This window comes from Scophthalmus maximus, chromosome 10, assembly GCF_022379125.1.
Source record: "Scophthalmus maximus strain ysfricsl-2021 chromosome 10, ASM2237912v1, whole genome shotgun sequence".
NCBI lineage: Eukaryota > Metazoa > Chordata > Actinopteri > Pleuronectiformes > Scophthalmidae > Scophthalmus > Scophthalmus maximus.
Window position 1 is genome coordinate 3802538 of NC_061524.1, and position 27342 is coordinate 3829879.

Below are 27342 nucleotides of genomic sequence, written 5' to 3' on the forward strand. Positions count from 1 at the left end.
GCTACAAAAAAAAGTTGAAGTACTAAGAATCTGTGCATGAAGGATAATTCATCTGCATTTGTTCATGTTGTATATTGATGCTCACATGTATTATAGGTAAGTAAATCCATCTCTTTTACCAAATAACAATATTTTTAGTCATTTTTATGTGATATCCATTTGATAACTAGTGAAATAACTAATATCATATTTATTTTTGTCTTCCCTTTCCCCTGAGCCTCGTCTTCATTCTGAAAACACGTTCTCCATCGTAATAGAATAAACAATATTTTGTATTTCTTTTGACCATCAGACTTTTTAGCTCTTAGGAGGAGAAGTGTACCTGAATTCATGGACGAATCCTAACCCACATTCATTTCAATTCATTGTATCAGTATTGTTATGTGCTTGAATGTGACATGATGACAAATAGGTAAAAGCCACATGGTCCCTGCACATTGTCCCTGGCATTGAAAGGTTTTTCAACGTCCTTTTAGAAGAACCCTACAGAAACCGAGCTCGGCCTCTGATGCAGCAATTTTCCCATTATGAATTATTAAATCATAAGTTATATCTGAGGGATTTTCGTACACTTCACAACGCCACCTCGGGTAAGTCGTCTGCGTTTTTCCATCTCCAAGAATCTGAAACACCAACTTTTGGAAAAATTCCCTCCAAGGCAAAAAAATTAAATGATGATAAAAATAAATTGCCTCTTGTCAGTTTGCCCTTAAAAAAGCAGCCATCACTTGTTTGTGGGAGTCCTGAAGCTGCGAATAGCATCACTGGCATTAGACGGTTCACCTCTGACATTTGCAGGATGACGACCCATTTGTCCCCTGCCCGTCCCTCGTCTGTACTTTTCTCAAGGTGACATGTGTACACATCCGTCAACTTTCATCCGTGTGTCAGCTCCTCCTGCGTGGGGGGATCGTCTCTGTTTTCGCCGGATGTCAGGACAGTATGTATCGTCGTTGTCCTGCTGTGTCACCGCCGCCTGTTGGGGCTCTCAACAGAATCCTGCAATACCTCATACATAGTCTTTAAATTACATGGATGAGGTTTAGTACTTTCACTTGTTTGTAGCTGAGTATGATTTATATTCCGTGTGTGCAACACTTTCCAGTTTCCTACTTGTATGTTGGTACAGTGCACAGTAATGACAGTGTATGTGAGCTTTAATATAGTGTTTATTGTAATATTATCCCTATATCATTTATTACACAGTTATATTTTTAACACATTTTAATCCCTGACTTCAGATTTGTTTCCAGTTCTGTTCGTCATTGGTCGCCATAATCTTGAACTCATCAAGAAAGGTGCTCATCTTAGAAGTTTTACTTCTGCAGATTGCTACAGACTACATTCATGTCTTCTGTTTAACTGTATTATATGAAAAATAAGCATATGTTCCTCCACCACGGACGGGGTAGAAAAGAAAAACGTGCCTTTGTCAAAAGTTAAGGTTTCTCTCGTCGTCCGACCAGGAACAGACTGATGTAATTACAGAAGTAATGTTATAATATAACATACATGTCCCTTGCTCTCCATACGCTTGTCTTCGTCCAACTGTACCTACATTTAAAAATCACAGCATAATCTAATTCCCACAGTCAGCAAACACTTGGTAACAGTGGAGAGGTGGAAAACAAATCTCCCTTTGAACAGGAAGAAACCTCCAACAGAACACAAACAAACACGAAATGAGGAGAATTGACCTTATGTACTGTATTTATCAAACTCAACACAAGCGGCGCCTACTGTACTGTCGCCAAAAAAGAATTAAGAGTGAAGGATAGAATAAGTTGATAATGTTTAATGTCATGTAGTTTGACCAGAGACCTGCTTAGTGAGAGGAAACAGAAAAGGCAAAAAAGAGGATGAACCCTTAATCTAAATTGTATATATATATATATATATATATAGATTGATATATAGATATATAGATATATATATGAATAACTGTTGTTCCCCAAAGAATAGACACAGATGAGTTGTGGTGAAAGAGAGAGAAGAGCAGCAGGTGAACAGACCCGACATGGAAGAAAATGCCACGGTGACGGAGCTAAATGGACTATTTTGTGAAGACGTCAGAGCGACCGATGTCGCCGTGGCTGCTGATGAATCTGTGCTGTGGCCTTTCGCTCCCTCAGCGACTACAGGATCATTTATCTGGCAGATTTATTGATCGGCTGCTGCACACACACACGCACACACGCACACACACAAACACATACACACACACACACACACACACACACACACACACACACACACACACATACACACACACACAAACACACAAACACACACATCTCCTCCAACACAGTCCGACCCTGCTGCTAATTGTAAAAGTCATTAGAGCGGGCCTCCACGTGTGTGTGTGTGTGTGTGTGTGTGTGTGTGTGTTAACACCGTGCACCATGGTCTGTGTTTTCCTGACAGCGAAGCACATCTGCGTCTGTATTTTTCCCCATCATCCCTGTTTCTCGACCGTCTTCTGTCTCTGATCTTGGCATTGTATCTGCTCGTCCTCTGAACGTCCCTCTTTTTCTGTTTTCTTGCGTAAATAGCTCAAGGACAGAGGAGGCAGAGGGGGGGGGGGGGGGTTGGTGTTCGACAGGGCAACATCCGGACCATGTGAGCTCTGTGTGTGTGTGTGTGTGTGTGTGTGTGTGTGTATGTGTGTTTCAGGTTCATGATGATGATCATGATCTTGATTCACAGTGACGCCCACATGTCACAAAAGTCGAACTGTAGCGGCCCTGAGACGACACGAGGCCTGTCACTCCATGACCTCCGGGGGAAACGAGCAGGAAGCAGGAAGTGAATCAAGTGTTCGGACGTGAGAGCGAGGAGGAGGAGGGAAAAAAGAGTATTATAATCAAAAAACGTCACGAGAACATGCATGTGGAGACTTGTAGCTAAGTCCGTTGTTCTGTTTATTGTGCAGCACTTTGGTTAAATCTGTTTTTGTAAATGTGCTTCATAATTAATTTTCATTTGATTTGATATCCCAGTTATGGTGATAATCACAGGCTGGATTTTGTTTGCACTTCACCCGAGTGGCCAGGAGGGGGTTGTGGTGGATGACAGGGCCATGAACAAAGGCTCTTATATCCACAAACGGTCTGTGGTTAATATCAGCCAACAAAAATCCGTTTGGTTGAGTTTGAGGGGGTGGGAGGTCGTGGTTTCGTGTCTGTGTGTGTTTCAGATTGTTCCCCGAACTTAACACAGCGAGATGAAATATTAACATAGAACATGATAGCAGTGCTGTCGTCGATATAATCAGATTTGAGTATTTTGGTAGAAAACAAACACTTTTTGGGGGGGGGGGGGGGGGTGGGGTGGAGTATATTGTTATCATAACCAATACAAAATACTGGCAAAGCAGAGCTCAGCTTCTCTCTCTCTCTCTGTCTCGCACTCACTCACTCACTCACTCACTCACTCACTCACTCACTCACTCACACACACACACACACACACACACACACACACACACACACACACACCGTGGTGTGTGGTGTTAAAAGGGCTGCAGCACTTTCTCTATTTTTACTCCGTTTGGTCCATTAAGATCAGCGGTGATGAGAGTTAATGAATGGAGCCTCTCCACGAAACAGGCTGTAATCACACACACACACACACACACACACACACACACACATACACACACCAACACCAACACCAACGCACACGGTTGATATATACCGTGTGTATACACAACCATGACACAAAAACCCATATTGACCAAGACGACAAATCTATCTGCTTCACTCAATTAAATGTACACACACACACACACACACACACACACACACACACACACACACACACACACACACACACACACACACACACACACTATGAATGTGCAGCCTGTTGTGTGTGTGTTACGAACGGGCAAACGCCACAAAGTTCTACACGCTTGCACCGGGAGGCTGACAGGGTCAACACGGGACAGTTCACCAAATGATTTTGCTTTCCACTTGTACGTTTTAATAATGTTTTGACCGGCCATGGCAGTGTATGAGTGTTCTCCGTTAATTTTGTTTTGTTTTGGATTCAGGGAAAAATACTCGGTTTCAGACTATTATTACACGACGGTGATAATCTCCTGACAATTTCCAAGAGGTTTCTCCTGAAATGTCCTCCAGGTAAAAGCTTCATTTAAGCCAAAGTAACTACATCGTTGATAATATACGATGAAAGCTTGAAGACACAGGGATTTATTGCAGTGAACGAATGGAAATTGTGCCTAGTACAAACTCTACATTCCCTCTAATCAGCACCAAATTATACTGTTGTTCCAGAGAAACGTATTTGGAAATGTGACACCCATAGAATAAGTTGTTGACACATATTAATGTTTTACTGTTTTGAGTTGGAAGATGATTTAGTTGAGGTTGTAGAGCCGCAGACACTTAGAGCGATGTTACCATTTCTCATTTTCTCTCTTCTAGCTCGCAGTGGACAGGAGGCGGTTTACACAAATGAAAGGTACGTGTGAACAAAGCAAAAAAGCAACAACCCACATTTGATGAAGTGAATGTCTAACTGTGACACAAATGAATCGGATGTCTCATTTGGTAAACGATTGTCCTCTAGAACTCCCCGATTATCACGGCACAAACACGGAGACGTTTCCTCTAATGTGATTCTTAAAAAAATGAGAAACTTTCCCAAAGCAATAACTTCGTTTCTCGAGCGAAAGGGGAATAAAGCTTCAAGTGAGGGGTCTGATGACGTTCTCCCAACAGTGCCCGTTAGCATTCAGCTCAAGCAACGCTGATATATGCATGCAAAAAGCATTGGCTGTTGTTGTTTTTTTTCAAACCACAGATGAAATCAAGCCGTCCGATTGAAACGGATATTAGTGCAGCACCGTCCTTTAAGTCCGCCGTCCCACGCAGCGAGAGGGGGGGAGACTCCTTTGCTTCTAATTATAGGATCGTCCCGATTCCGGGGGTTGCAGCCCAGCAGAACATTGCTTATGACATTTATGAGTCAAATATCTGCCTGCCATTTTGACACTTGTAAACAGAGTGAGTCACGACAGCATGGGAATGCTCTTTTCTATTGGTTTTTAAATTTTTTTTTATTTTTGCTGTACAAAAAGGCCTGATGACAGAAGTGGTTAAAGGTTACGGGGTCAACATCCCATCTATTGTAGAAATGTGCCAAAGAAGGCGAAAGATAATAAAGGAACATTTGCAATACTAACTGGTTCTTTGAAACTTCACGTCTGTACTACAACTAGACCAAAAGTGTAACTCAGATCATTTTAAATATCCTCCGTTGACCTCCTTGTCTAACGGACAACGACAAAGCTTCACATGACGCTTGACGTTTTGTTTACAGATGTTTAAGAAAGACGAAAACACAAAAATATTTAAAACAGCAGCTGTTGGAAATAAAAAAAAAAAATGTTGCAGCAATGACCCATTGCCAGGCTCTATTCTTTTCTCTGCCAGCAGGTGGCGACACCACTGTGACCGCATCTGCACGTCTAAAACTACTTCTCCTTTATGCGAAAAAGCAGCGCCACCTTGTGGAAGAAAATCTGCGGCTGCACCAAACAAGACGGAGTTTGTTTCGTGACGAAAGCAACTTGGCGCTTCACATGTCAGGCGACTTCCTTTGCTGCAGGAAAAGCGGCGTTAGAGCTGCGAGTGTTCACGAACTGCGCGTGGGATCGTGGCCTAAATCTAAATCTACATTTTGCAAATAGGTGATGAATGGTTCAGTTAAAAGAATGATATCGTCCTGAGATGACACTCTGGTGTCGCAGGACAGGTCAGAAAAGGTATTAAAGAGAGAAAATAAGAAGCACTTTTCCTTCTTTTATGACACGGAACTGTGAGGAACAGGGCAGGGACAGAAACAGTCCATTTGCACCTGAACTTCCTTCCATCGCCTGCCTCCTCTTGACGATGGCGGGAGTCATTACAGCCAGCGGAGCTGCGGAAACTCGGAAAAATCTGCTAATGGTGTGAAGCACGGCGTCATAACTAAAAGCCGCATCTCTGCACTGGCACAACCTCACGGCCGTCTGAAGCTGCGAACGCCGGTCGACCAGGAGCTGAAGGTGCGACGGTGCATCGCTGCTGGAGGCTGAGATGAGGTGTAATGGACGTGTCGTGCGTAATGTGTTGATTGTGTCGAGTGGGAAGGCAGACTGATGATAACAATCCTCTCAGAATACAGGTTGCAATATTTTATTATATTTGTTGTTGTCAACAACAAGTTTCATAAAAAGGCAAAAATAAACATAAATACTGTCCAAATAACAAAATGTGAATATATACAGGTCTTTCATTTTTTTTAAAAGGCTAATATATTTTTCTAAAATGCGTAGATTGGTGCATTTATTCTGGATTGTTTGTAAACACACATATATTTACATGGCATCAATTCAAACTACAGTGACTTTGTTCATGATTGTGAAGAAAAATCATTGTCGTCCGGCTTTGTTTCAATCTTTTCACGAGATTTGTTGAATACGAGCGTGAAATGATCCCTGTCCTTCCACTGCAACAAGTCTTATCCATCACCAAACATGTCGTGTTGTATTTTTTATTTCTCAGAGTCCATGCCTTTTCCTCTGGAGAGAGAAGAAGTCAAGCCCCTCCCAGACGTCACCAGTGGAAATGAGACACAGGGAGGGAGAAAGCAAACGACTGACTAACCCGTTCCTTTTAGTTTCTAGGTTGTAGCCACGTTTCCCTCGCTCTCCCCCGGTGATTTGAGCTTCCCACACTGCTTCGGGGTTCCCGGAAGAGTTTCAGAAATTCCCTAATATGTAAAAACAAGAAAATACCCTTTAAAAAAACCTAAAAAGGTTCAAAACCTTGTTCTAACTGAGCCAGCAGCCAACTGCAGCCAAGGCGTCGCTGTCCGTGGTGCTGAAGTTCTCGTGTGGTCCACAAAATCCCTCGGTTCATGTTTTTTTCCGACGGCTCCCTTATGTGCCTCTCCTCCTACTTTCTCTCCACAGTTAACATTTTATCGACTGTTTAGACAAAAGGAAACGAGGATCACTTCACTCCCCCTTCAAACTAAACACCCCAAATAATCAATGTCCTTTCAAAGGGAGAGAGTCAGAGTCCCTGAAGCTCGGCGGTTTGCTCCGTGCTGTTCCGTCTGCTCTGTCTAACCAAACTCCAACATCCCCCCGTCGAACCTCGAGCCGTCAGATTCATCTACTCTTCTCTCAAGCCGCCTTTCAAGCCGTTTCTTGGCTCCTGGCTTTTGTGTGTTTTTTTTACTGGGGAAGAAGTGAAGGGTTGACATTTTTCTTTCGAAAGGAAAACCGGCAAAAAGTAATTCAAAAAACAATTCAAAAATCAAAATCAAATCGCCAAAACAATCCGTCAGACAAAACAACTCGGCTGTGAAAAATAAACCAACATCTTTTTATTTGGTGAGTGGCGTACATCACTATTATGCGCTACAGGCAGGTCAATGCACATGATATAACTGCTTTGCTCTACATGTTGAATAGTATAAAGTGATTATATGCATATGTGTTCCCCTTCCTCTTCCTCTTGTTTATCTGTTTTTATCGTCGAATAATCACTTTTGGATTCTTTAATGCGACTAAGTCGGCACTTGGATCCTGATTGCACCTTTGAAAAATCAATGGTGCAATCATAAACGAGGTACCATGATGACAATGAAATCGATAAATGAAAACCAGCGCTGTTCCATTGACGATCAACAGGTCAAACGTTAAGTTAATGGGTTAAATTTTATACCTCAATTTACGCCGTGAAACGTGATGAGGTGGAAACATTTCCATTGAAAATTAATAGAACACTTGTGACATGTGAAAGGTAATGGAGATTATTAATCTGAGGCGCTCCCTCGAAAGTTAATGAAACCGTTCATTAACTGTTCAACGTTGCATTCAAAGCTAATTAGGCGATGCTAAGCTAACGAAAGAGTCGCCAAACTTCTAAGGATATGGTTGTTTTTTTTGTTTGAAATGTTGAAATGAAAGTTAAAAGAATAATTGTCACCGGAATTCAATCAGATTAGAACTTATTATTTGGCAAAATGGTTCAATTGAAAATGTGACAAACGTTCCACTAAATTCCATTTGATAAAAATATAAATTGGACCATGGTTCAGTTAAAGTTTGGTTCCAAAGCAGTTATTCCACCGAAAGCTAATTGTGCTCTATACTGTAATGTCAATATTGATTAGTAAATCAGACGGATTCATAATGAGCTAGTTTTTCTCTTAAAGTGACAGTGGATCAACTGAACGTAAACGAGACGGCTGATCAGTTAAAGTTCAACCGGTTCAACTTGCTAAAAATTAAATGAAACAAATTATGCTCAAATTCAATAGAACGTTTATTCCGTCAAAAGTATACTTTCAGGAAAATCTTTCCATTAAAAGTTGATAGTGCAACAATGATCTCGAAGCAATGTTACATTCAATATTTTAAATAACTCTACTTACTATTAAAAGTAACGGGGGCCGTGCTTCAGCTGAAGTCAGTGAGACAGTTTGTTACACTTCTGTTTCCGCCAAGCAGGTAAGTTAAGGAGCAACAAGTTAAGGTGTCCTCCGCCGGAAGTTAAGGGAACTTTTGTGGGTGGAAAATTCATAAGAATTGAATCATATATATATATATATAGTTTTCCCCATTCAACACTAATTGAACAAGTGTCGGTCAAAACAGGAGATCAATGGAGAAACTGTTGACGTTCAAACGGGTCGAACGTTTCCACCGACAGATCCCTTACAGACGTTACCGGGGGCAGAAAAGTTCCCATCGCAAGTCAATGGAACAACACTGGTCTTAGAAGAAAAAGGGAAAAAAGTGAAAGACGTACTTCTGTTTCTAGTTACTGTTGCCATGCCGGTGCCGTCTCTATCTCGGAACGTTGATCGAAGCAAACTGCACATAATCTTTAGTGATTAATATTGTGTGTGTGTGTGTATATACAGTGTAAACATGTACTGTGTGGATGGATAGATAGATAACCACATCGGAGGAACACATCATCATCATCATCATCATCATCGTTGGTTCATTTGATTGCGACTGTCCTTTTGGATTAATACTGTTGTTGTTGTTGTTGTTGTTGTTGTTTGGAATGGGCGGTTTTTCATGAGGATGAGTTGAGGTATTCACACGAGCGCGGGGCCCCTCCTCAAAGTGGCTGCGGGAGAGGAAGAGGAGGATGAAGAAGAAGAAGAAGAAGAAGAAGAAGAAGAAGAAGAAGAAGAAGAAGAAGAAGAATTGGCGTTATTGATCTGGAACAGCTGACACTTTTGAGTTTTTTAGATTGAGGACATATTGTGAAAATGACGGTATTTCCGCTGCTTCTCACTTCTCTGACTCAACAATACATTTTCTCATATGTCTGTGTATGTGTGTGTGTGTGTATTTTTGCGTGTGTGTCGGCACCCACCAGTTGAAAGTTGTTTAGCAGGTGATCTACGTTGATGTCGTCGTAGCTCTCCTGGAAAGTGTTGGGGTCGTCCCTGGACTCCTCCGGGTCGCTGGCACCGGGATCTTCTAGGCTGTTGTGTGTGTGTGCACACATGAATACATATGGTTAGTCTCATTCCATAACATTTTATCCACACACGTATTTGAAATTACACGGAACAATCAGTAAAAAAGCCATGAGTTGTTTCTTAACCACACATTAATATGTACGGCGCATGTGCATGTTCTGCAGGAATATGGATTTATGCTTCTCTTGGTCCAGTGTCATCATAGCCAGTGATCGTTTCTTTAAAACTTTTCTTACATACTGAGAATTGCTTTCTGAAAACATTCGAGTCAGGTGTAGATTTACTTTGCACACACTTTTGAGCGTAAAAGCAAAAGCTGCGACTGTACAATACCGGTTCAACAGCCGAGCATGTGGAACATCTTTTAAACGTGAAATGCTTCTTTTCCTTTTACATCTCATCACAAACAAACAAAACAAAACTGAGCTCAAGACATTTGGGTCATTTGAGTTATGGGTATTGTCAGAAACACCAGACGACACCTGCGCTATTTTGCATCCATGAATACAGTCATACGGTCATGTGACCACCCGCTGATCTTATCGTGAAACCAAGGTGCACAGGCAGGACTCCTTCCTACCTCCTCTTCCCCGTCAAGACCGAGTTCAGGTACTTCTTGACGGCCATCTGTTTGCGGAAGCGGCTGTAGTTGTCTGTGAAGATGGCGTCCGAGTGACGCTTCACCGGCTCCTCCATCAGCTCGTCGCTGCACCGCGGAGAGAGGTCGTGACGGGGGGCAAAGGGCAGAGTGAGAACATCAGTGTCATCACCACCATCACCAGCTCAGAGGGCAGCAGGTTTCAGCACAGAGCCGCAGTGCAGCTCGGGTTCTGGGATTCGCTGTGTGTGTGTGTGTGTGTGTGTGTGTGTGTGTCCCTCCCGGCTGTATAACAAACATGTAATGACGCATTAATGGCATAAATTAACCTTTACAAAATGTTTAGCCGATTACAAAATGCACCATCAGGCTGGTCGGGTCGTCTCGTTGTAAATGTCAGAGGGTCCTCGGTGCTCGACACCGAACAGCAAACTGTTTCTGACACACTGTGAAAGCGGCATTTTTTTTTTTACTTTTTGCAAAAGAAAGAAAGAAAGAAGGAAAGAAAGCTGCAGAATGTTTCGATTTTTTTACAAGGATTGCCGAAAACGTTCATGTTGTTTATCCATAATTCACTTTGTTCATCAAACTAAAGGGATTTCCAAATGCCTTTGATTAAATTGTGGAAATAGAACCAACTTTTGTGTACTGGCTTCGCGAGTAAGTTTATCAAGTTTTTGATTGTGGACAAAGTATTCTGAATGAATTGGAACAGCCAACAAAATACTTTGTTCCTTCTCGACTAAACCAGAATTCTTCAAACTTCGACATCCATCCGCCCATTACTCTTATTTTCTACTCCACCCTGTCAATGTATCTGCTCCAATGAAATGTGTATTTCTTCCTGCGACTATTCATTTTTAACACGCGTGTGTGTGTGTGTGTGTGTGTGTGTGCATTTTGTCCCGTAGATAACTTCTTAAATGATAAAGTTGAGGCTGAAGTTGGCTTCATGAAGCTGAAACCTGCAGGTTTTACATAAAGCCTTCTTTTCTTTTTTTTTTAAGTCCGGATATGCCAGGTCCAAAGCCTTTGAATCAGATTCGAGATTTAAAGCACAACCAGACAATATATTAATGAATACATGAGATATGTTCCCCCTCTTATTCGCGTTCCAAAAGCCCAAATTCATCCTCATCCTCATCCTCATCCTCATCCACAGCCTGCAGCTCTCCGGACGGGGGGGGGGGCACCACCTACCTGACCCGCTTGCCGATCAGAGACTCCAGGTACCTCCGCGCCGAGAGCTGCCCCAGGAGTTTGCTGTATCCGCTGGTGAACAGACCGTCGGCGTGTCTCGTCGGTCTGCAGAGCGCCGCCACAGGGACACTTCGCGTTAGAGTCCGTGCACATGTATTGGTTGAGATCATTACAACACCAACAGATGCGAGGCGGACGCGCGCCATGCAGCTGCAGTTCCGACGGCGCACGTTGGTGGCAATCGCAGGAGTGAAGTTCTCTTTTTCTTTTTTCAAATGTTTTGCTCAGGAGGCTTTGTACGGATGCAAAAGAGAATATCTGCCATCAAACTCACGAGAATTTGAAAACGAGACAAGATCAGAATTTGAGTATAGGCGATCGCATTTGTGCCCAGGCTCATTACAAATTGTTATAAACCGATTTCAGAATCAGAGCAACTTAAGTGATTCGCCTTGTTTTTCTTTTGTTTATTTTATTGTTACGACCTTTGGCATTGACAGTAGGCTTTAACAGCAATACTGTAACACTAATATGTGTCAAACAACTGTCATGAGTGTACTAACAGAACGCAGGTTTCTCCTCTCACCTCATGGATGTGTATGGCAGACTCAGGGTCCGGGAGTACAACACACTGCACAGGGCTATTAGGAGGAGCAGCTGGGGGCCGGTCCGTTGTAACATCGCTTTACACCTGAGGAGGGAAACGGCGACGGGTTATTCTGCATCTCTGGGACCTGAACAGAATGAGCGCGTCAGGTCTCCTCTCTCCACCGACGTAACACACTTGTACCCTCTCCTCGTGAGTTTTACGCGTAACCATCAAGCCGTAAAACAATTGGTGGATTCATCTTCAGCGAAAAAGGAAAGGACAGATGTTTGAACACGATAGGAGCAGTTTAAATCTCCCTCGTTGAATGTTGATTTGTTTTTTGCCCGAGGAAAATAACTCCAACGCGTAATTACGCACGAACCCGGGTACCTACTGTCCAGGACTCAGTGTCGTCACTGCAGCTTCACTGGCTCCACGTTTAACGTGTCGAGCTGAAAAAACGTTTTCAACTAAAAGTAAGAATAAATCTAATTTGGGAACTTTGCGTTTTTCCCAGACCATATCCGTTTTTTCAACCATTTCAGCTCTCCGACTCTCCACTCGCCACTTGTCACTTGAGAGGAACAAAACAGAATGTTTAAGCAATGATCTTTGGAAAAACATCACCATTTGATGTGAATTCTGACAACATCAGAAAAAGAACTCTCGCTCTTACTCTGCGTGCGTAATTACGCAGGTGAGCAGACGTGGTTACACATCTCACTTCACCGGCGGAGACGCTGCAATATTGTTGTCGCCACCGCAGATCACAATCTAAAGTAAAATATGTGGGACTGCAGCTTTGATCACAACGAGCAAATGAGTCGACGTGAGCAACACTCATTTGGGAAAGACTCATCCAACAACCCTGGCTGGAGCGCGCAACAAGAACAAAAAAACACAAGTTCCAAGAGACCAAAAAAAAAACCCCCCAAAAAAATGGAGACTATACCGAGGACGCAACGTTTGAAAGAAGTCATTTCTATGTAAAGATTAAAATCTTACATGTGCACTAGAGAGAGAGCTGTCTGCGTTTGGCGCTATCCGCGGCGCTCTCCAAGGTCCTGGTCTCGAGCCCGGCGCTGTATGTCCACTCCGGTTGATCCGATGATTCCTGACTGCGTCTTTCTGCCCGTTGCAAATCTCTGGCCCCAGTGTTTTATATACCTGGATGTTTCTCATGGGGGGGGGGGGGGGGGGGGTGCGTCCGATTCAATCAGGGGCCCGAGACGTCAGCAGGTTGCTGCTTTCGTCATTGGTCTTGCTCACGGTCAGATCCAAGCAGACCTATGTGGTGAAATTAGTTTTTCGTTTTTTTTTTTTTCCATTTTCTTCCAATTAATCGTAGGAATAACACATTCATACGCCAGGGTTTGATGCCGTTGACTCATCCGATCGTTTCCCCATGAGCTCCTCTCCTGTAGCAAGGTGCTGGTCAGCTGCAGGGTGGTAGGATGATGGGAGAGACTGGAAATTGGACATAAATGGAGAAGATGTTCAAGTTGAACTCCGGGGTTTTCTCCAGATCTTTTATTCAAGATAGAAGAAGACAACATCAGAAGGAGAAGATGGTACAGGGCCAAGTCTGCACAGATCAAGTTAAATTACAGTTCATCAAACCTACAAAGCATCAAAGTGTTTCCCAAATATAAAATATCCACAATGTAATTGAAATAGATGGTTTCCTCTTACATGTACAAAGGTATAAGGGAACCTTGGGATACTTTTTTCATGAAGTATAGTTTTATAATCCTTGACGTATGTATACTGACCACAAGGCCGGTGATGGGGATAAAGAAAGACAGACACGTTCGTTGAAAGAAATTAGAATCGTTGAGAAACTTACATGTGGGATGGAGACTGGATGGAGTATCAAGTCCTAAAATGTGTAATATCTACTTCAGCACTGTCTCTTATAAATTATGATCCTATATCACTAAACCATTTGCCTAAATACATTGTGCTAATCCTTATTTGCCGACTGGATCACATTCAGAGGAAGATAAATAGATGAAGTGTTTTTGATGGAGGGCGTACAAGTCTCACGACTGTCCCACCAGAGAGGGGAGTTAAAATCCAGATTCCACTCCTATATTTTGGTTTGGAAAACAAAAGCACTTTGGTTACGGTTGGGAAAAGATTGTGGTTTGGTTAAATTGAGTCTCTGTGAATTTGTTCTGTCTTAGCCCAGACCGTGATCTTTCCCTAATCTAATTTAATAATGCTATGGTCACAGCAAATTGATGTTGGACATTGGATATCACGGTGGACACAAATATGTTGTCTGTGAACGTTTCACTGACGTGCTCAGTATCAATATATTGCCTGATACTTATAATTTAACGTGTATCCTTCATGCCAGGAGAAAACATAATCTAGCAAAACCACACAAATAGAACAAAAAGTAGCCTAAATCATGCGTGCAAGTTTTTTCACTGCCCCCAAGTGGCCAAAAAAATCAATATTGTCCATTTCAGATAATTCTATAACTATTTTTTTTTTTTAACACTTGATGATGTGGTATTTACTGGAGACACTTAACACAGTAAATTGCCACATGCACAATATTTAATCCTATTTGTATATGTATATACTGGGATGCAATTTTACATTTTGTGCTCGCATCTGGACTTTAAAGGTTCAGCTCCCGAAATCACCAAAAAATATTTTTTTTTTTTTTAATTTCAAAGACTAATGGAGATTAATTAAACTTGAAAGTTTTATTTGGAAAAAATCTAAAGTAATTTGAGATACAGAATGAAAGTAAAAAAGTTATTCATTTTGGCTTTCATTTACGCATGACGATCACAAATGTTATTTTACCCCTACATCATGACAACAGTGCCTCTGGCCTTCATGGGTCATTGAAATTTCCCCCGTCAGTCAGCAGATCACCCCTCCTCCTCCTCCTCCTCCTCCTCCTACCTCTTCTCAACCATGATGGCACCATTGGAACCTTAATGCGATCAGTCCGGGCAGAAAGTAGATTACGCAGGAGTCCACGGGAGAAGGAGCTGGCCCTAATTGACAGCGGTGATTGGAGACAGATCCCTGCAGGAAGAGGAAGCTGATGGAGGAAACATCAGCGTTATTATGTTGATGTTGATGGAATGTACAGAAGAAGAAAAAAGAGTTCCTATGGACAAATAACAGGCCGACTCATGCACCTCCGTATACTGACGACAACAAGAGAATAATGTTTATTTTCTAATTGGTACTTTGACTACACCTGATACCACCACCACCACTACTACTGTACAACTAGTACTGCTACCAATACTATTATTACTTTGAATAAATACTACGTCTTTGGCTTCTTTTAAACCCTTTCCTGAAACTTTTCCTGCTGTGAAATCTGTTACAGATAATTGACAGTGGCTCTTATTTGCACTGACAATCCTATTTGTTCTATTTTCTCTGCTCCTGTTTCATTGTTTAATTCATTTAACCTGTCTGATGTTTGTCGTTTCTGTGAAGCACTGTGTTGCATTGTTAAGAAATGTCTATATAAATAAAGTTTATTATAATTATATCATAATTATTATAATATCACATCCACTTGTACTACTAAAGGGAACACACCTTACATGAATTTAGTGGGATTAAATAATTTTTGCTCTTGATAATGTAAATATATAAGTTTCTTTGAGCGTCAAATTGAGTCTGTTTGTTCAAATTATGGTACAAAATATCTCCCACAAAAGCATCTGCACATTTTCATTTTGTCAAATGAAGAATTGACTCTTCAAACTGTGAAACTGTGAAAAGTTTTCTACTACTAGAACCAATACCCGTTTAGTTGTATTACGCTACATGTATACTTAGTGTAATATTTTTTCCACAGATCTCTACACTGCGTCTACAATTTAATAATTTAAAGCGCCTCCGCTATTGCAAGCACCACCACAACCACCACTATTACTGTCACAGTACTACGGTTGTACCAGCTACTCTCAGCCTGCAGATCTATCTCAAGTTCACTCATGTCGTGTTGAGAATCACCCATGGAATCTGCGTCCAGGTCCAAACGGTGGACGTCTTGGTAATGCGACCCAGTGCATCACGACTCTCCCCCCAGACTGTGTGACGAGGGGAATCCCCCGGCCTCGCTGAGTGCCTCCTCTGCACCACATTATCCACTTAGCAGAACCACAGAGTGACGACTCTGATGGCAGATTACGGCTGGCGGCCTGACGAGACTCACCGGTCTCTCTGTCCCGCTGTCTGTCCCTCTGATGTGAGAGGTGGAGGTGCAGCGATGGAATAAAGATACTGAGACACGGGAGAAATACATGGCGACGGAAAGAGTGTGAAATAGAGATTGTATCAAAGACACAAACCGAGACAGGAGCGTGGCTGAGAGAAAGAGGTGAGATAAGGTGAATAATCGACATGAAATTAGAAAGAAGATGTAGTCAAGTCATTGAAATTAATACCTATCTGGTAAGTTCTTCACGTAGAGATTGTGAAACATTACAGTCACCAAACAAAACAATAACATGAAAATGCAGGTGTAGTGTAAATGGCTTCATTCGTTCATCATATACAAAATATTAAAAAAGAGGGTCTAAAAGTAGATTTTTTAAAAATAATTCTATTTCATCTATTGTTCCTGCCAAGAGTTTGACAACGTCATGGAAACGTTTGTCTCTGCCTGCAGTGTGACCTGATGTTGCGACTGCTGCAGAACATGCACAATTTTAATTTTTCTCCTCCATATTGTGGAAATGAGCCAAACTTGTTTGATGTCCTTGATTGTGAGCTGCAATCAGTTCTCTATACAGGCTTCGAAATGCATTCAGAGCCATAAAAAAAACGTATTTTAGTGAAGACCAAGGATTGGACTCTGTGCAGAGGAGACAGGATCAAATCGTCCCCCCTCAGATAAATGACAGAGCCCTCACACTCATCCGAAATGTCCTCACGGGTGCCGGTGGGTCCAAACAGGTTTTGCCGTCTCCCGCGTGGGGGAAGACTCTTCTCCTGCTGGCTCGGCGGTGTGGACCCGTCTGGGTTTCGGTGACTGATTGCCTTCCACCACCGGAGGAGATTAGTCTGATAAATTACAGCTGAACTCCCCTGACGTCTAAACCTGGTTTTCCTGCAGCAGGAGACAGGGGCGGCATTCAGCTTGCCGAAGACGGAGACAATAGGTCAACGCCGCCGGACGAAATTCGGGAAATGAGCGGAATTGATGTCGTAATGCAAATGACGAGTGCTTTTTTTTCCCCCCGACACACACACGGTTCATCGCCCTGCGAACTGGACAGAATTTATTGGACATGGCGGCTGATTTCACGATTTTTTGATTTGAAGTCATTTAACTAAAGCGACATTCTCCGTTTGAAGCAGAGGTCTAAAGCTAAGTGACTAACATGCATCTCACGCTGCGTTGGCAAAACATCAGAGAGGACAGAAACCTTCTGTCTCTTCGACGGCTAGATTTTATTTCTAGCCGGTTAATCTTGTTGTCGCACCTTGTAAAAATCTGCTTCATAGCAATTTAGACAATTATTATCACATTATGTTTTTGACTTTTCATGTCAAGTCAAATTTCATTCATGCGGCAAATTAAAATCAGGCAACAGCAGTTGAGCCAAAGAGCGACAAAAGAAGGAGATAATTCAAAAATAAATAAATTGCCAATTCAATAAAATAATGATAAGCTTTAACATGAATTAGACGCACGATTAAAAATGTAGCATTTTTAATCAGATTTAAAAGTATGGATAGTGGGATGTGGAAAGGGTTAGTTTTTCCTTTAGCAATTAGCAGCAACTAAATGGATCCTGACGTGAGGCTGTTTCTGTCGTCGTCTGTTTCCAAGGTCAAAAAAATGAACTTTGTGGCTCAGTTTGTAACTTGTCTGATAACGCAGCACAGAAGAAACAGGCGTAGTATAAAAACCTCATAGTTTGAATCCTGTAACACTTACACACAGCCTTGCCTGATCTTTCCGTATAGTTTCAGTACTATTATATTTGTACTAGTTCATTTCACACAAACACAGCAACACAGACAATCAGAGGCGCACTCCACACACTCATCAGGGCCCCGGGTCCCTGGAGGTTCCTTTAATGGAGGCCTTGTTTTTGGTATGTGGCCTCCTGTACAGATCAATTAGACCACCAGAGCCTCTTCGTCGCATCCTAAATGAACTAAATACATAAATACATTTGGCTGGGATTCAGCCCCATGGCAGACATTACGCACAGCAATGCCATCTAGAGACTTTAATTAGTGCAACACACACACTCGTGCACCACACACACACACATACACACACTATAGTGTACATTTTGTTGTACACTATACACACACACACACACACACACACACACACACACACACACACGTATCATTATCTCTTATTAACCAGCCAAACCCTTTAGTACTTGGGTCTGGCTCTCCTGAGGACCAATCAGATTAGGTTACTTTCCATACTCCTATCTATCTATCTATCTATCTATCTATCTATCTATCTATCTATCTATCTATCTATTTATCTATCTATCTATCTATCTATCTATCTATCTATCTATCTATCTATATATATATATATATATCTATCTGCATAATAATCATAATAGTTCAATTGTTTTGCGAGTAAAAGTTTTTTAAACACTCCAAAACCCAGTTTACTGTCAGATATGGAATAGGAAGCAGTGATTCTTAATATTTGGGATAATACTGTATTTTTCTGCATAAAAATTACTAAAACAAATAATCCATTTTTTTTAAAAATAGTTGGTGATTGACTTATGGTAGCAGCCCTACAGATGTCTTACTTCCCATGTATTTCTTTCCATAACTTGTGCATATTAATGTACATACATACATACATGTATTGACACTCTTTCCTCTAGAAAATATCACTCATGGGAGGAGTACAAATGCATTTATTTATTTACTTACAGTAATCCTACAGTAAACTTTCATCTGGATAAAATATAAGTAGCAGCTTTCAATACAGTCCGCTCCCTCATAACACAGGTTTACTGTAACAACGAGTTTATCCAACACCTCACACAGATGATGAACTTCACAAAGGTAGGGTGTGTTGCAGGGGCATAATCACATCAGATTCTATCTGATGCATTTGTAAACTACATTTTTCCAGTAAGTGCCAGGCCAACATCTCTAATGGACCGAAACAATGCAAACAATTACTGTGTAACCACTGCGGAAATGGCGTCCATGTTGCAGATCCTTCTTTCTCTCTTCGTGTGACTGTTGCCACCGGAGCGCGAGTCCATCGCTGTCGCTCCCCGGGTCGACGGCCGTGCGTCACCGCAGACATTTTGTTGCTCACGGATGCTTTCACAGGCCTGCGGTAATGAAATCTGAGCACCTGTTATGGCAGGATGACCTCACCTCAAACGCCAAACCTGCTGCAGCTAAATGAGGATAATGAGATGGCTCTCGTTGGTTGTATGGGCGTTGGTTGTTGACTTGCGAGTAGTGTAAAGTTTGTTTTCATGGCAAAGTCCACCCACCATAATATCAGCTTAGTCCACAATTATTAATGTTCTTTTTCCTGCATTTGCTGTATGCTGATATTGAGGAAGTGTACAATATATTTCACATTTCTGCAGAATTTGTGTGAGAGTTGTTGTTAATGTATAAGATATGTAAGTTGATTCACATTATCTCTTGCAAATCGACCCAGGTGGGACTCGAACCCACAATCCCCAGCTTCGGAGGCTGATACCTTGTCCATTAGGCCACTGGGTCTCACATGTTGCTGGAATATCAACAAAACTTGTTTTTTTTCCTTCTCTTTTTTTCACATTTACTTTTTTGTGTTGAAGTCATAAACTATTACCCCTACAGTCTTCACCTGCCCCAACTTACTCTGCTTGTTTGACAGGTACAAAAAAAATTTAAGAACATTTAAAACTCATGGCACCTTCAATTACTAGATTTATTTTGGAAATGCAGTGATGCAAAACAACGGGCAAGGAAAAGGGAGCAACTGTGAGTCAGAAAGGAAAAAATGAATAAAAGGTTAAAAATATTAAATAGTTATTCCTGTTATGCCACACATTCTCACTTTTTGGGCTCTTTAACATTTCCTTACACATTTGATAAATAATTCTGGATATGACTTTCTCTCTCTGACAAACACACACACACACACACACACACACACCCATCACCCAGGGAGCTTCGCTGATATTGTCTGGAAGCGTTAACTCAGTCAGATCATTCTGCACTGTTGTGCGACATCCATCATATCCCATCAGCGGTCATAAACACCCAGACTCCTGATTTACCTCTCAGGTGTAATTTTTCATGACCTATTTTTTTGCTGAATTCAATTTCGTAGATAGAGAAGGAGTTACATGATGCAGTACAGTACGAAGCCTGTCCATTTGTCTGTCTGTCAACAACATAAAACTAGATACCGCTATAAAATAGATGATCTCATATTATATATTTTATATATATTTTATATTATATTATTGGTAATGACAGTGTCGACCCCAATGTCAAAGTATTTTTTTAAAGCTACAGGATTCAGTAAATAACTAAGCATTCACACAATAAAAATAAAATGTAAATTGATATAGAAACATACAATATCATAGAAATAGAATTGCAACATAGAATGTGAAATAGTTGAATACATATTATCTGAGTCTGTAGCTTGGTGTGACTTTAGGCGGATGCTGGCAATTACCTGCCACTTCCCCACGTAAATATCAACTTATTTATTCTTAATTGGACTGACAGCGATTCTCTCTGCAACATTTATTAATGTCCTCTACGTTTAACCTCGTTATAAAGTCTGAAAGTCAAGTAAACTTCACCCTATTATATTATCATTTTGGCTTTGTCGTGCTGTTCAACGGGGGCCAGAGATACTACCCAGACAAGGAACTGTAACTGAAGGTGATTATTCTTTTGGTGCAATGGCTTCAGTGTTCACCACACCCACAGTAAATAATTGCTACCAGGATTTAAAACCATCAAAGTCAACGAAAATTGTTGTATGAATCATGATTCAACATTGAAAAAGAATAGTAAAAAAAAGAGCAGTCCAGGCAACGTTTGATAATTTACATGTAAGTGGGTGAATAATAATCTGGGCCTCTCTTTTCCTCCACATCTGGCCGGAAGTGATGAGGGAGGCGGAGGACGCCAGATGTTGAGAGTAAAGAGCCAATGACTATGAAGCATCTGGGTGACGCAAGCGAGCTCCGTGAAGGGCAGCCAATCACCGCTATCCTCCCCCTGGCTCCTCGCCGCTGATTGGCTGACTCGCGGAAGGAAGAGGATGTTGGGACAGCAAAGATGTCCGCGCTCTTTTGAAAACCAGCCGTAGCCAAAAATCTTGCAGTTTGGCTCCCCCCCGGGTCCCAGTTGCTTCTTATGTCGTTGCCGGCGGAGGCGCAGACAAAGGAAAGACGAGGACTCCGCCACAACAGCCAGACTTTTCCTTACTATCAGGTCAGCGGCGCACGTTGTCTCAAATCCGAAAGCTAGCTTAAAAAGCTAACGCTAGCTTGCGTGCTAACCGAGCCAGACAAATTAAACGATGCTCTATGGGGTTTTAGCCTTAACACGCTAACGCTAACCTGCCAGCCACATACATACAGACAGTATAGCACATCATAGCTGTCAACATGTTCATTTATTTGACTCACGACCATCATATTCACCCTCAAATGCGTCTGTTTTGCTACGAAAGGGATCGTCTCGAGTACAACCGCTGTCTCGACAGCTACACAACTTGTTATTTCCAGGATTTTTTATCTTCTTCTTTCCTATGACAGCTATGGAGAAATTATCCTGGCTGATGATTGTGTACAGTTAGTTTCTGTGCTGTTATTGTACAATTATAATTTTGCTTCACAGGTATGAAGTTTACAATGTACATTTTATAGTTTAAGTGTTATTTTGGTGAAAAACCAGCTGTTCAGTTGAGGGTTTATCCTTCTTTTTCCCCCAAGCCCTGCCTCTGTGCCCAACACAATATTCCCAATTAATAGAATTACTCAATTAATGGATTTCGATTATTTTCATCTAGGCTCAGCTTGTTATAGAAAATGTTTATGACACCTCACTCTTATTCTCTCAGCTCTCCGGTTGGGCACCAGAGGCCGCAGGCTCCAAAAAGTTTCAGGGGAGGCTCTGGGAATTGAAAGTGAAACAAATATGACATTAGTTATCAAAAGGAGACGTAGAAAAAAACTAAATGTTTGTGATTTGGTTTAAGAGATGGTTCAGATAATGTAGTTTGGGGACATTTAACTGTTTTCCCCACTTTCCCAGAGGTGGAAACTAATGAAGTACCTTCTGTTTTATGTATTTTTTGTAGCCAGTTATGCCAAACAGCAATATTAGTCTATGGGATCATATAATGTCATCACAATCCATCCATAAATCCATAAATTGAGCAAAACTAAGCAAGTGAACTAAGGTGAGGTAATATGTTTTTTTCCAAGCATTGTCTGAGGGGACCTCAGTCAGATTGTGTTATGGCCTGTGAATAAAGACAATTATAAAAGAAAACCTTCTGTCTTCATCCCATGTCTTTCCCAGAAATAATGCTGATAACTGTAACTCATGTCGGAAGTCGTGTATGAAGAGACAGCCACGATGATCGCCGCAGGGGAATTGCAGTCGTTTGTCCCGTTTGGCCGCGAGCACTGCAGGAACCACCCAAATGCCTTCAACCTGCAGCTCAGAGAGCTCCAGCCCGCCTCCGAGCTCTGGTCCTCGGACGGTGCCGCCGGCCTGGTGGGGTCCCTGCAGGAAGTCAGTCTGCATGAGAGAGAAAGGGTGAGATTGCTTTACATAGTGGGGTTAATGTTGTAGCTATACAAGTCGTTCTTTTTTGTAAAACAAAAGAAAGTAAGGAAAATTATATTAAGAAGTTGTTGTTGCTGTGGAAGTAATGTTTCTATGTCATGTACAAATGTGAATTTTTTTTGATTCAGTCCTTGTGTTGACTTCATGGCTGTGTTTTGATTGGCAGGAATGCTGGCAGCTTAGGAAGGGCTGCATTGGAGCCAGGGAAGAGGACGTGGAGTTCGAAGAGGAGCTCTACGCTGCAGGAAACGTGGTAGTCTGGAGCCAGGGCAGTAGAACCCAAGCCTCCAACGTTTACAAGGCCTTCACCGTCGACAGCCCAGTGCAACAGGTCGGTCACTAAACCACATCTTCAGGCTGCAAACTAACTCCTAGTGCCTGTGGATGGATCTCAGAGACCATGTCGATTTCTCTTAGGAAATGTCCTTTGACTTAACCTAAAGTTTTTCCTTCTGAATCTCATTATGGCAAATTTAGATGGTAATTCAGGTGCCAGTTAAATTTCATTCATCTTCCTAGGTAACAGTAAAAGCCATATATGGGAATTAAATAATTATTATTTCCATTTGTCATATAATTTCAATCTGTCCTTTTATTCTGTCTGCAGGCCTTATGGTGTAACTTTGCTATTCCTCAGAACAAGAAAGATGGTACAGTATTTACATTTTTTATTATTCATTCATTATTGTTTGAAGTTATATTTTAATTTTAGATTATAATTTTTTTGCAGAGGAAGAATTGGAGCAGACAGTTTGTATCATCCAGAGCAGCTGTGTCAACGTTCACACCGTGACTGGGAAGGATTTCATCTCACCGCTTCCGTTCCAGGTGAAATAAAGTCCATTGAACTGTACTTTTAAAGTCAAATTGAAACATTGAAGATGAATATTGTCCTTATTATTACTACATGATAATATAACACCATATTAACCCTGTCTCTGCTGCCTAACCTGTTATCCCCTCCAGGTCGCGGACGTCTGGGCGACCAAGTTTGGACTTTTGTTGGAGAGAAAAAATGCAGCGACTGACGCACAGCTCAGCCCGCCCGGGTACACACAACACCGCACAATGACAACCTCCTAGTCACACGTTAACAAAAATCTTTTCGTCATTTGGCTGGTTACTGAGGCACTGAGCTTTTTTCTTTTGTCTCCAGGGAGCCTCTGCCCACATTGTTCAGCATGTTGCATCCTCTAGACGAGATTGCACCAGTGGTGTGTAAGCCAGCAGGTATGACACACACATGCACACACATACACTTTCTGTCTCTTTCTTCCTTCCTTGACCTGAATTTTTGAGTTTGTGTCCTTTCCAGGCCTGTTCGAAGGCTCCCGTGTGCAGTACGCGTCTGAGTCCTCCATGAAGATATTGTTCAGCTGCTGTCAGCCCTCTATAGTTGTCTCCTATGACACTATACAGGGAATACACATTGTGTGGGCCCTGCGCAAGGTCACTAATGATGTGAGTGTTCTCGCTCGCTCTCTCACCCACACACACACACACACACACACACTACCTGTCCCTTAATCGTGCATCTCTTACCTCCATCAGGAACGCTCTGCAGTCCTGCGGTGTCCAGCAGAGCCAGTCGGCACGCCGCTGGGTCTGATGGCCTCGGGTTTCCTGACCTCTCACCTCCGTAACATCTCCCGCCTGGACTCCCCCGGTGGGAGCGGGGCAGCTGGGCTCGGCCATGGAACTGGAACAAGGTGATGAAAGTCAAGTGGCAGTATTTTAATGCACATAGAGAGAGTTGACCCAATGCCTGGTCCCAGACTGTTGTCTGACCACGTCCTCGGTTTTCTGCCTCTAGCTGTCCTGTTGTGCCGGGCTCTCCGCTCCACTACAGCGCGCTGCACAGCCACCAGAGCAGGATGATGACGTCCTCACCGGGATTACATTCTCGTGTTCATTCTCCGAGTATATCCAACATGGCTGCCCTCAGGTAAGTTACACTTTAAAGGGAAGAGGCATAAATGATTATGTTGTATGTGCCGCCAGTGGACAGGACGTGTTTCTCTACAACACCACTAGTCGTCAAAAACAGTACTATTACCTTCTTCCCCAGCCGCGCCCACTCTCCAGGCATGGCGGCTCCGTCCTTCTCAGGAGTGGCTCGTTTCAACACGTCTTTCAACACCCCATCCCCCAGGGGGCACCACGGCTTGGTGACGTCCCCCAACAACACGGTCAACGAGACGATGCTGGTGCCAGAGGTGGAGCCCATAGTGCCCGACCTCTGCATGGAACAGCTGTGGAGCGAGACGGTCACGGCTGGATGTCACAGGTAATTCTACCTGAACTGGACTCTACTGCCCCATGAAAATGATTGAAATTATAGTGAATTATAGTTTTATTTTAACGTGATTTTAGTCATCTAATTGATGAATTTTATTCTGGCAAATTCAGTGACATAATGCTTCTTATTTTCTTTTTATTTGAAATCTAGAAATGTATTTCCCTGGTCTGTCATTTTCCTACATTTTAAAATATTTTTTTAAATGTTATTTTAGTATATTTAATGCAATTAGGCACTGAAACACATGTTTTAGATGTATTCCTGTCACACCATGAGGAAGTTCCAGACAGAGAAGTGCAGCAATTCACCGTGACTAATTTACCCAGATTTGCCTTTTTATTTAGAATTACTTAATTGCCGTGCTCCTCAGAGCTGTGGTAAAAGTGAGACTAAGAAGTGCTTTTAAACTCTTGTTTTCGTTGCTGTCCTTGTGTCGCGACTGAATCTTCACCTTTCTGCTTTCGCAGGGAAATGAGCAGCCAGGCGTCTAAAGTATTCCTCACCTCTGACGTCTGCGAGAACCGCTACCTCTGCTTCCTAGTGGAGTCCCACCAACAGCTCAGGTCAACAAACCCACACAATATTTCATACATTAATGCCGATTTGATACAGACTGTAGTGACTTGTCCATACAAGTTACAAATAACATTAAATCTAAGCTCAAACTGTTACAGAACAACTCAAGCACATAGAAAACTCGTCAAACCACTTTAAATTGTTTAAATGTAACCTTCAGAATTTGCGGTGAAAACACTATATGCAAATTAATTTCCCTTGTTTCCACAGATGTGTGAAGTTTATCGAGAGCAACGATACGACTCAGCTCATCTTTGCCTCTGTCACGTCCATCCCTGCCAAAGATGCAGAACCTCTGCAGGTAGAGTGCTGTGTTGATCTACTTATTAAATTTTAATAAGAAGGTGAAAGTTAGTGGCACTAACTGTGCTGTTATTCGTTTCTTGTTTCTGTTTCTGTTTCTGTGACACTGACACCACAAATAATGATGTTTCACAATTTTCTGACATTTTTAATTGACCAAACAATTCATCAGTTGATTGAGAAAATAATAGGCAGATTAATCAATAATGAAAATAATTTGTGTTTGCAGCCCTTAACATGTTTCTGACCATTTTAGACTATAGATGCCATGCTGGTTCTGGAGGCCTGTGGCAGTCTGGTTGTCTACACAGGAATCACCAGGGTAAGGACGGACTCAAACCTCCAGTCAGATTAAATCTTTTACAACTGATAAAGATTTATGGACATTTTTTGATCCTTTAAGTGTTATTACTGGGTTTTGAAGTCATCAAATCTCATCCTCTGTGTTCCTCCAGGTCAGTAAGGTCTTTGTCCCAGGACTCCTGTCGCCCACTTTCAACCTGACCAACCACCGGCCCAACCTCAGCACGCCGGTGGAGAACGTTAGCACGCCGGCCAACGCTGGCAGCAGGCACATCCACAGAATGGATGAGGTACCAGCATATTGTTCTTTTACACATAGAGATTAAATATATGATTTTGGTATTTTTTGTAATAAAGCATTTTAAGGTCACCGTTTCCTCCGTCCTCCGTTCATATAATTGTAGATATCATTTTTCCCCCACTTGCTGCAAGTCCGAGAAACAATTTCCTCCGACCAAAATAATGTGTCACAGTAAACATGGAAGCTTTATTTGATTTCCTGTTTTATAATTATTCCATTCTGTTGCTTGTAATAATCAGGAAATAATCTCTGTGTTGCTATCCCCATGTCAGATCCTATTTCACATTTACTTCCTGTCACCTCATCTTGGGCACTCGCTTTATTTCCTTCTCATCTCGCTTCACCTCTTTGTTTCTTCCTCCCTTCTTCAGGCCTTGATGCCATCACCAGTGTCTGAGCTGAGGGGGCCAAACATCAAACACCACGAAGCCTCATTTTTGGAAGATTACACCTTCCAACAAGCCGTGCCCTACATCCATGCCTTGCGGGACCCCGTCTGCAACCGGGTCACTCTGGTAGGTTTGGTTTGTTTTGTTTATGTGTGTGTGACTTTTGTCTTTCTCCAACACAAATGCTTGGTACCGTAACAGAAATTATCATTCACATGCATCATATGCTACTGAAGCTCTTCGTTTTTTATTTCTCGGGAAGAGAAGTTACAATAATTTGTCTTATTTGCACATAAATACAAATACATACAAATACAAACAAAGCTTTTAAAACTAGAGGCTAAAGCTCAGAAAAGCACAACTGTAAATAAAAAAATTATTGACGGCTGGATATATCAGTTTCAGGGTCTTTGTTAATGTGCATGCTGTCACACTCTCATGGCT

At 42.0% G+C, this 27342-nt stretch overlaps 2 protein-coding genes and 1 non-coding gene across 5 annotated transcripts in view; 1 reads left to right on the forward strand and 2 right to left on the reverse strand.

Annotated features, from left to right (window-relative positions):
* Positions 1 to 7373: 7373 nt before the first annotated feature.
* Positions 7374 to 13043, reverse strand: LOC118284211 (vasoactive intestinal peptide). The gene is made up of 6 exons (XM_035606943.2): positions 12915 to 13043; positions 11907 to 12011; positions 11321 to 11425; positions 10103 to 10228; positions 9414 to 9525; positions 7374 to 9161 (listed from the first exon to the last, which is right to left on the reverse strand). Coding segments are annotated over exons 1-6 (459 nt in total). The 5' UTR covers positions 12917 to 13043; the 3' UTR covers positions 7374 to 9152.
* Positions 13044 to 19570: 6527 nt separating this feature from the next.
* On the reverse strand, positions 19571 to 19643 carry trnar-ccg. Its single transcript has one exon. It is a non-coding gene; the product is annotated as a tRNA-Arg (tRNA).
* A 1537-nt stretch (positions 19644 to 21180) lies between these two features.
* anapc1 (anaphase promoting complex subunit 1) overlaps positions 21181 to 27342 on the forward strand; it is a 35457-nt gene continuing 29295 nt past the window's right edge. For all 3 annotated transcript variants that reach the window (XR_004784512.2, XR_004784513.1, XM_035605249.2), the window contains exons 1-16: positions 21181 to 21362; positions 22458 to 22697; positions 22894 to 23058; positions 23335 to 23377; positions 23458 to 23555; positions 23694 to 23776; positions 23884 to 23957; positions 24043 to 24188; positions 24279 to 24436; positions 24541 to 24672; positions 24796 to 25014; positions 25494 to 25589; positions 25813 to 25903; positions 26162 to 26227; positions 26361 to 26498; positions 26881 to 27024. Coding sequence is in view for 1 of the 3 variants with exons in the window: in XM_035605249.2 (XP_035461142.1) it covers positions 22482 to 22697; positions 22894 to 23058; positions 23335 to 23377; positions 23458 to 23555; positions 23694 to 23776; positions 23884 to 23957; positions 24043 to 24188; positions 24279 to 24436; positions 24541 to 24672; positions 24796 to 25014; positions 25494 to 25589; positions 25813 to 25903; positions 26162 to 26227; positions 26361 to 26498; positions 26881 to 27024 (1869 nt within the window). In the remaining 2 variants the exon portion in view is untranslated. The remainder of the gene's footprint in view (positions 21363 to 22457; positions 22698 to 22893; positions 23059 to 23334; positions 23378 to 23457; positions 23556 to 23693; positions 23777 to 23883; positions 23958 to 24042; positions 24189 to 24278; positions 24437 to 24540; positions 24673 to 24795; positions 25015 to 25493; positions 25590 to 25812; positions 25904 to 26161; positions 26228 to 26360; positions 26499 to 26880; positions 27025 to 27342) is intronic.

What these genes read in the sequence shown, in the direction of transcription:
- LOC118284211 (XM_035606943.2), bottom strand. An exon ending in CTGCCATACACATCCATGAG is followed by an intron (nt 11,426 to 11,906) that starts GTGAGAGGAGAA and finishes GGCGCTCTGCAG; the next exon opens with ACCGACGAGACACGCCGACG. An exon ending in GTCTTGACGGGGAAGAGGAG is followed by an intron (nt 9,526 to 10,102) that starts GTAGGAAGGAGT and finishes CACACACAACAG; the next exon opens with CCTAGAAGATCCCGGTGCCA.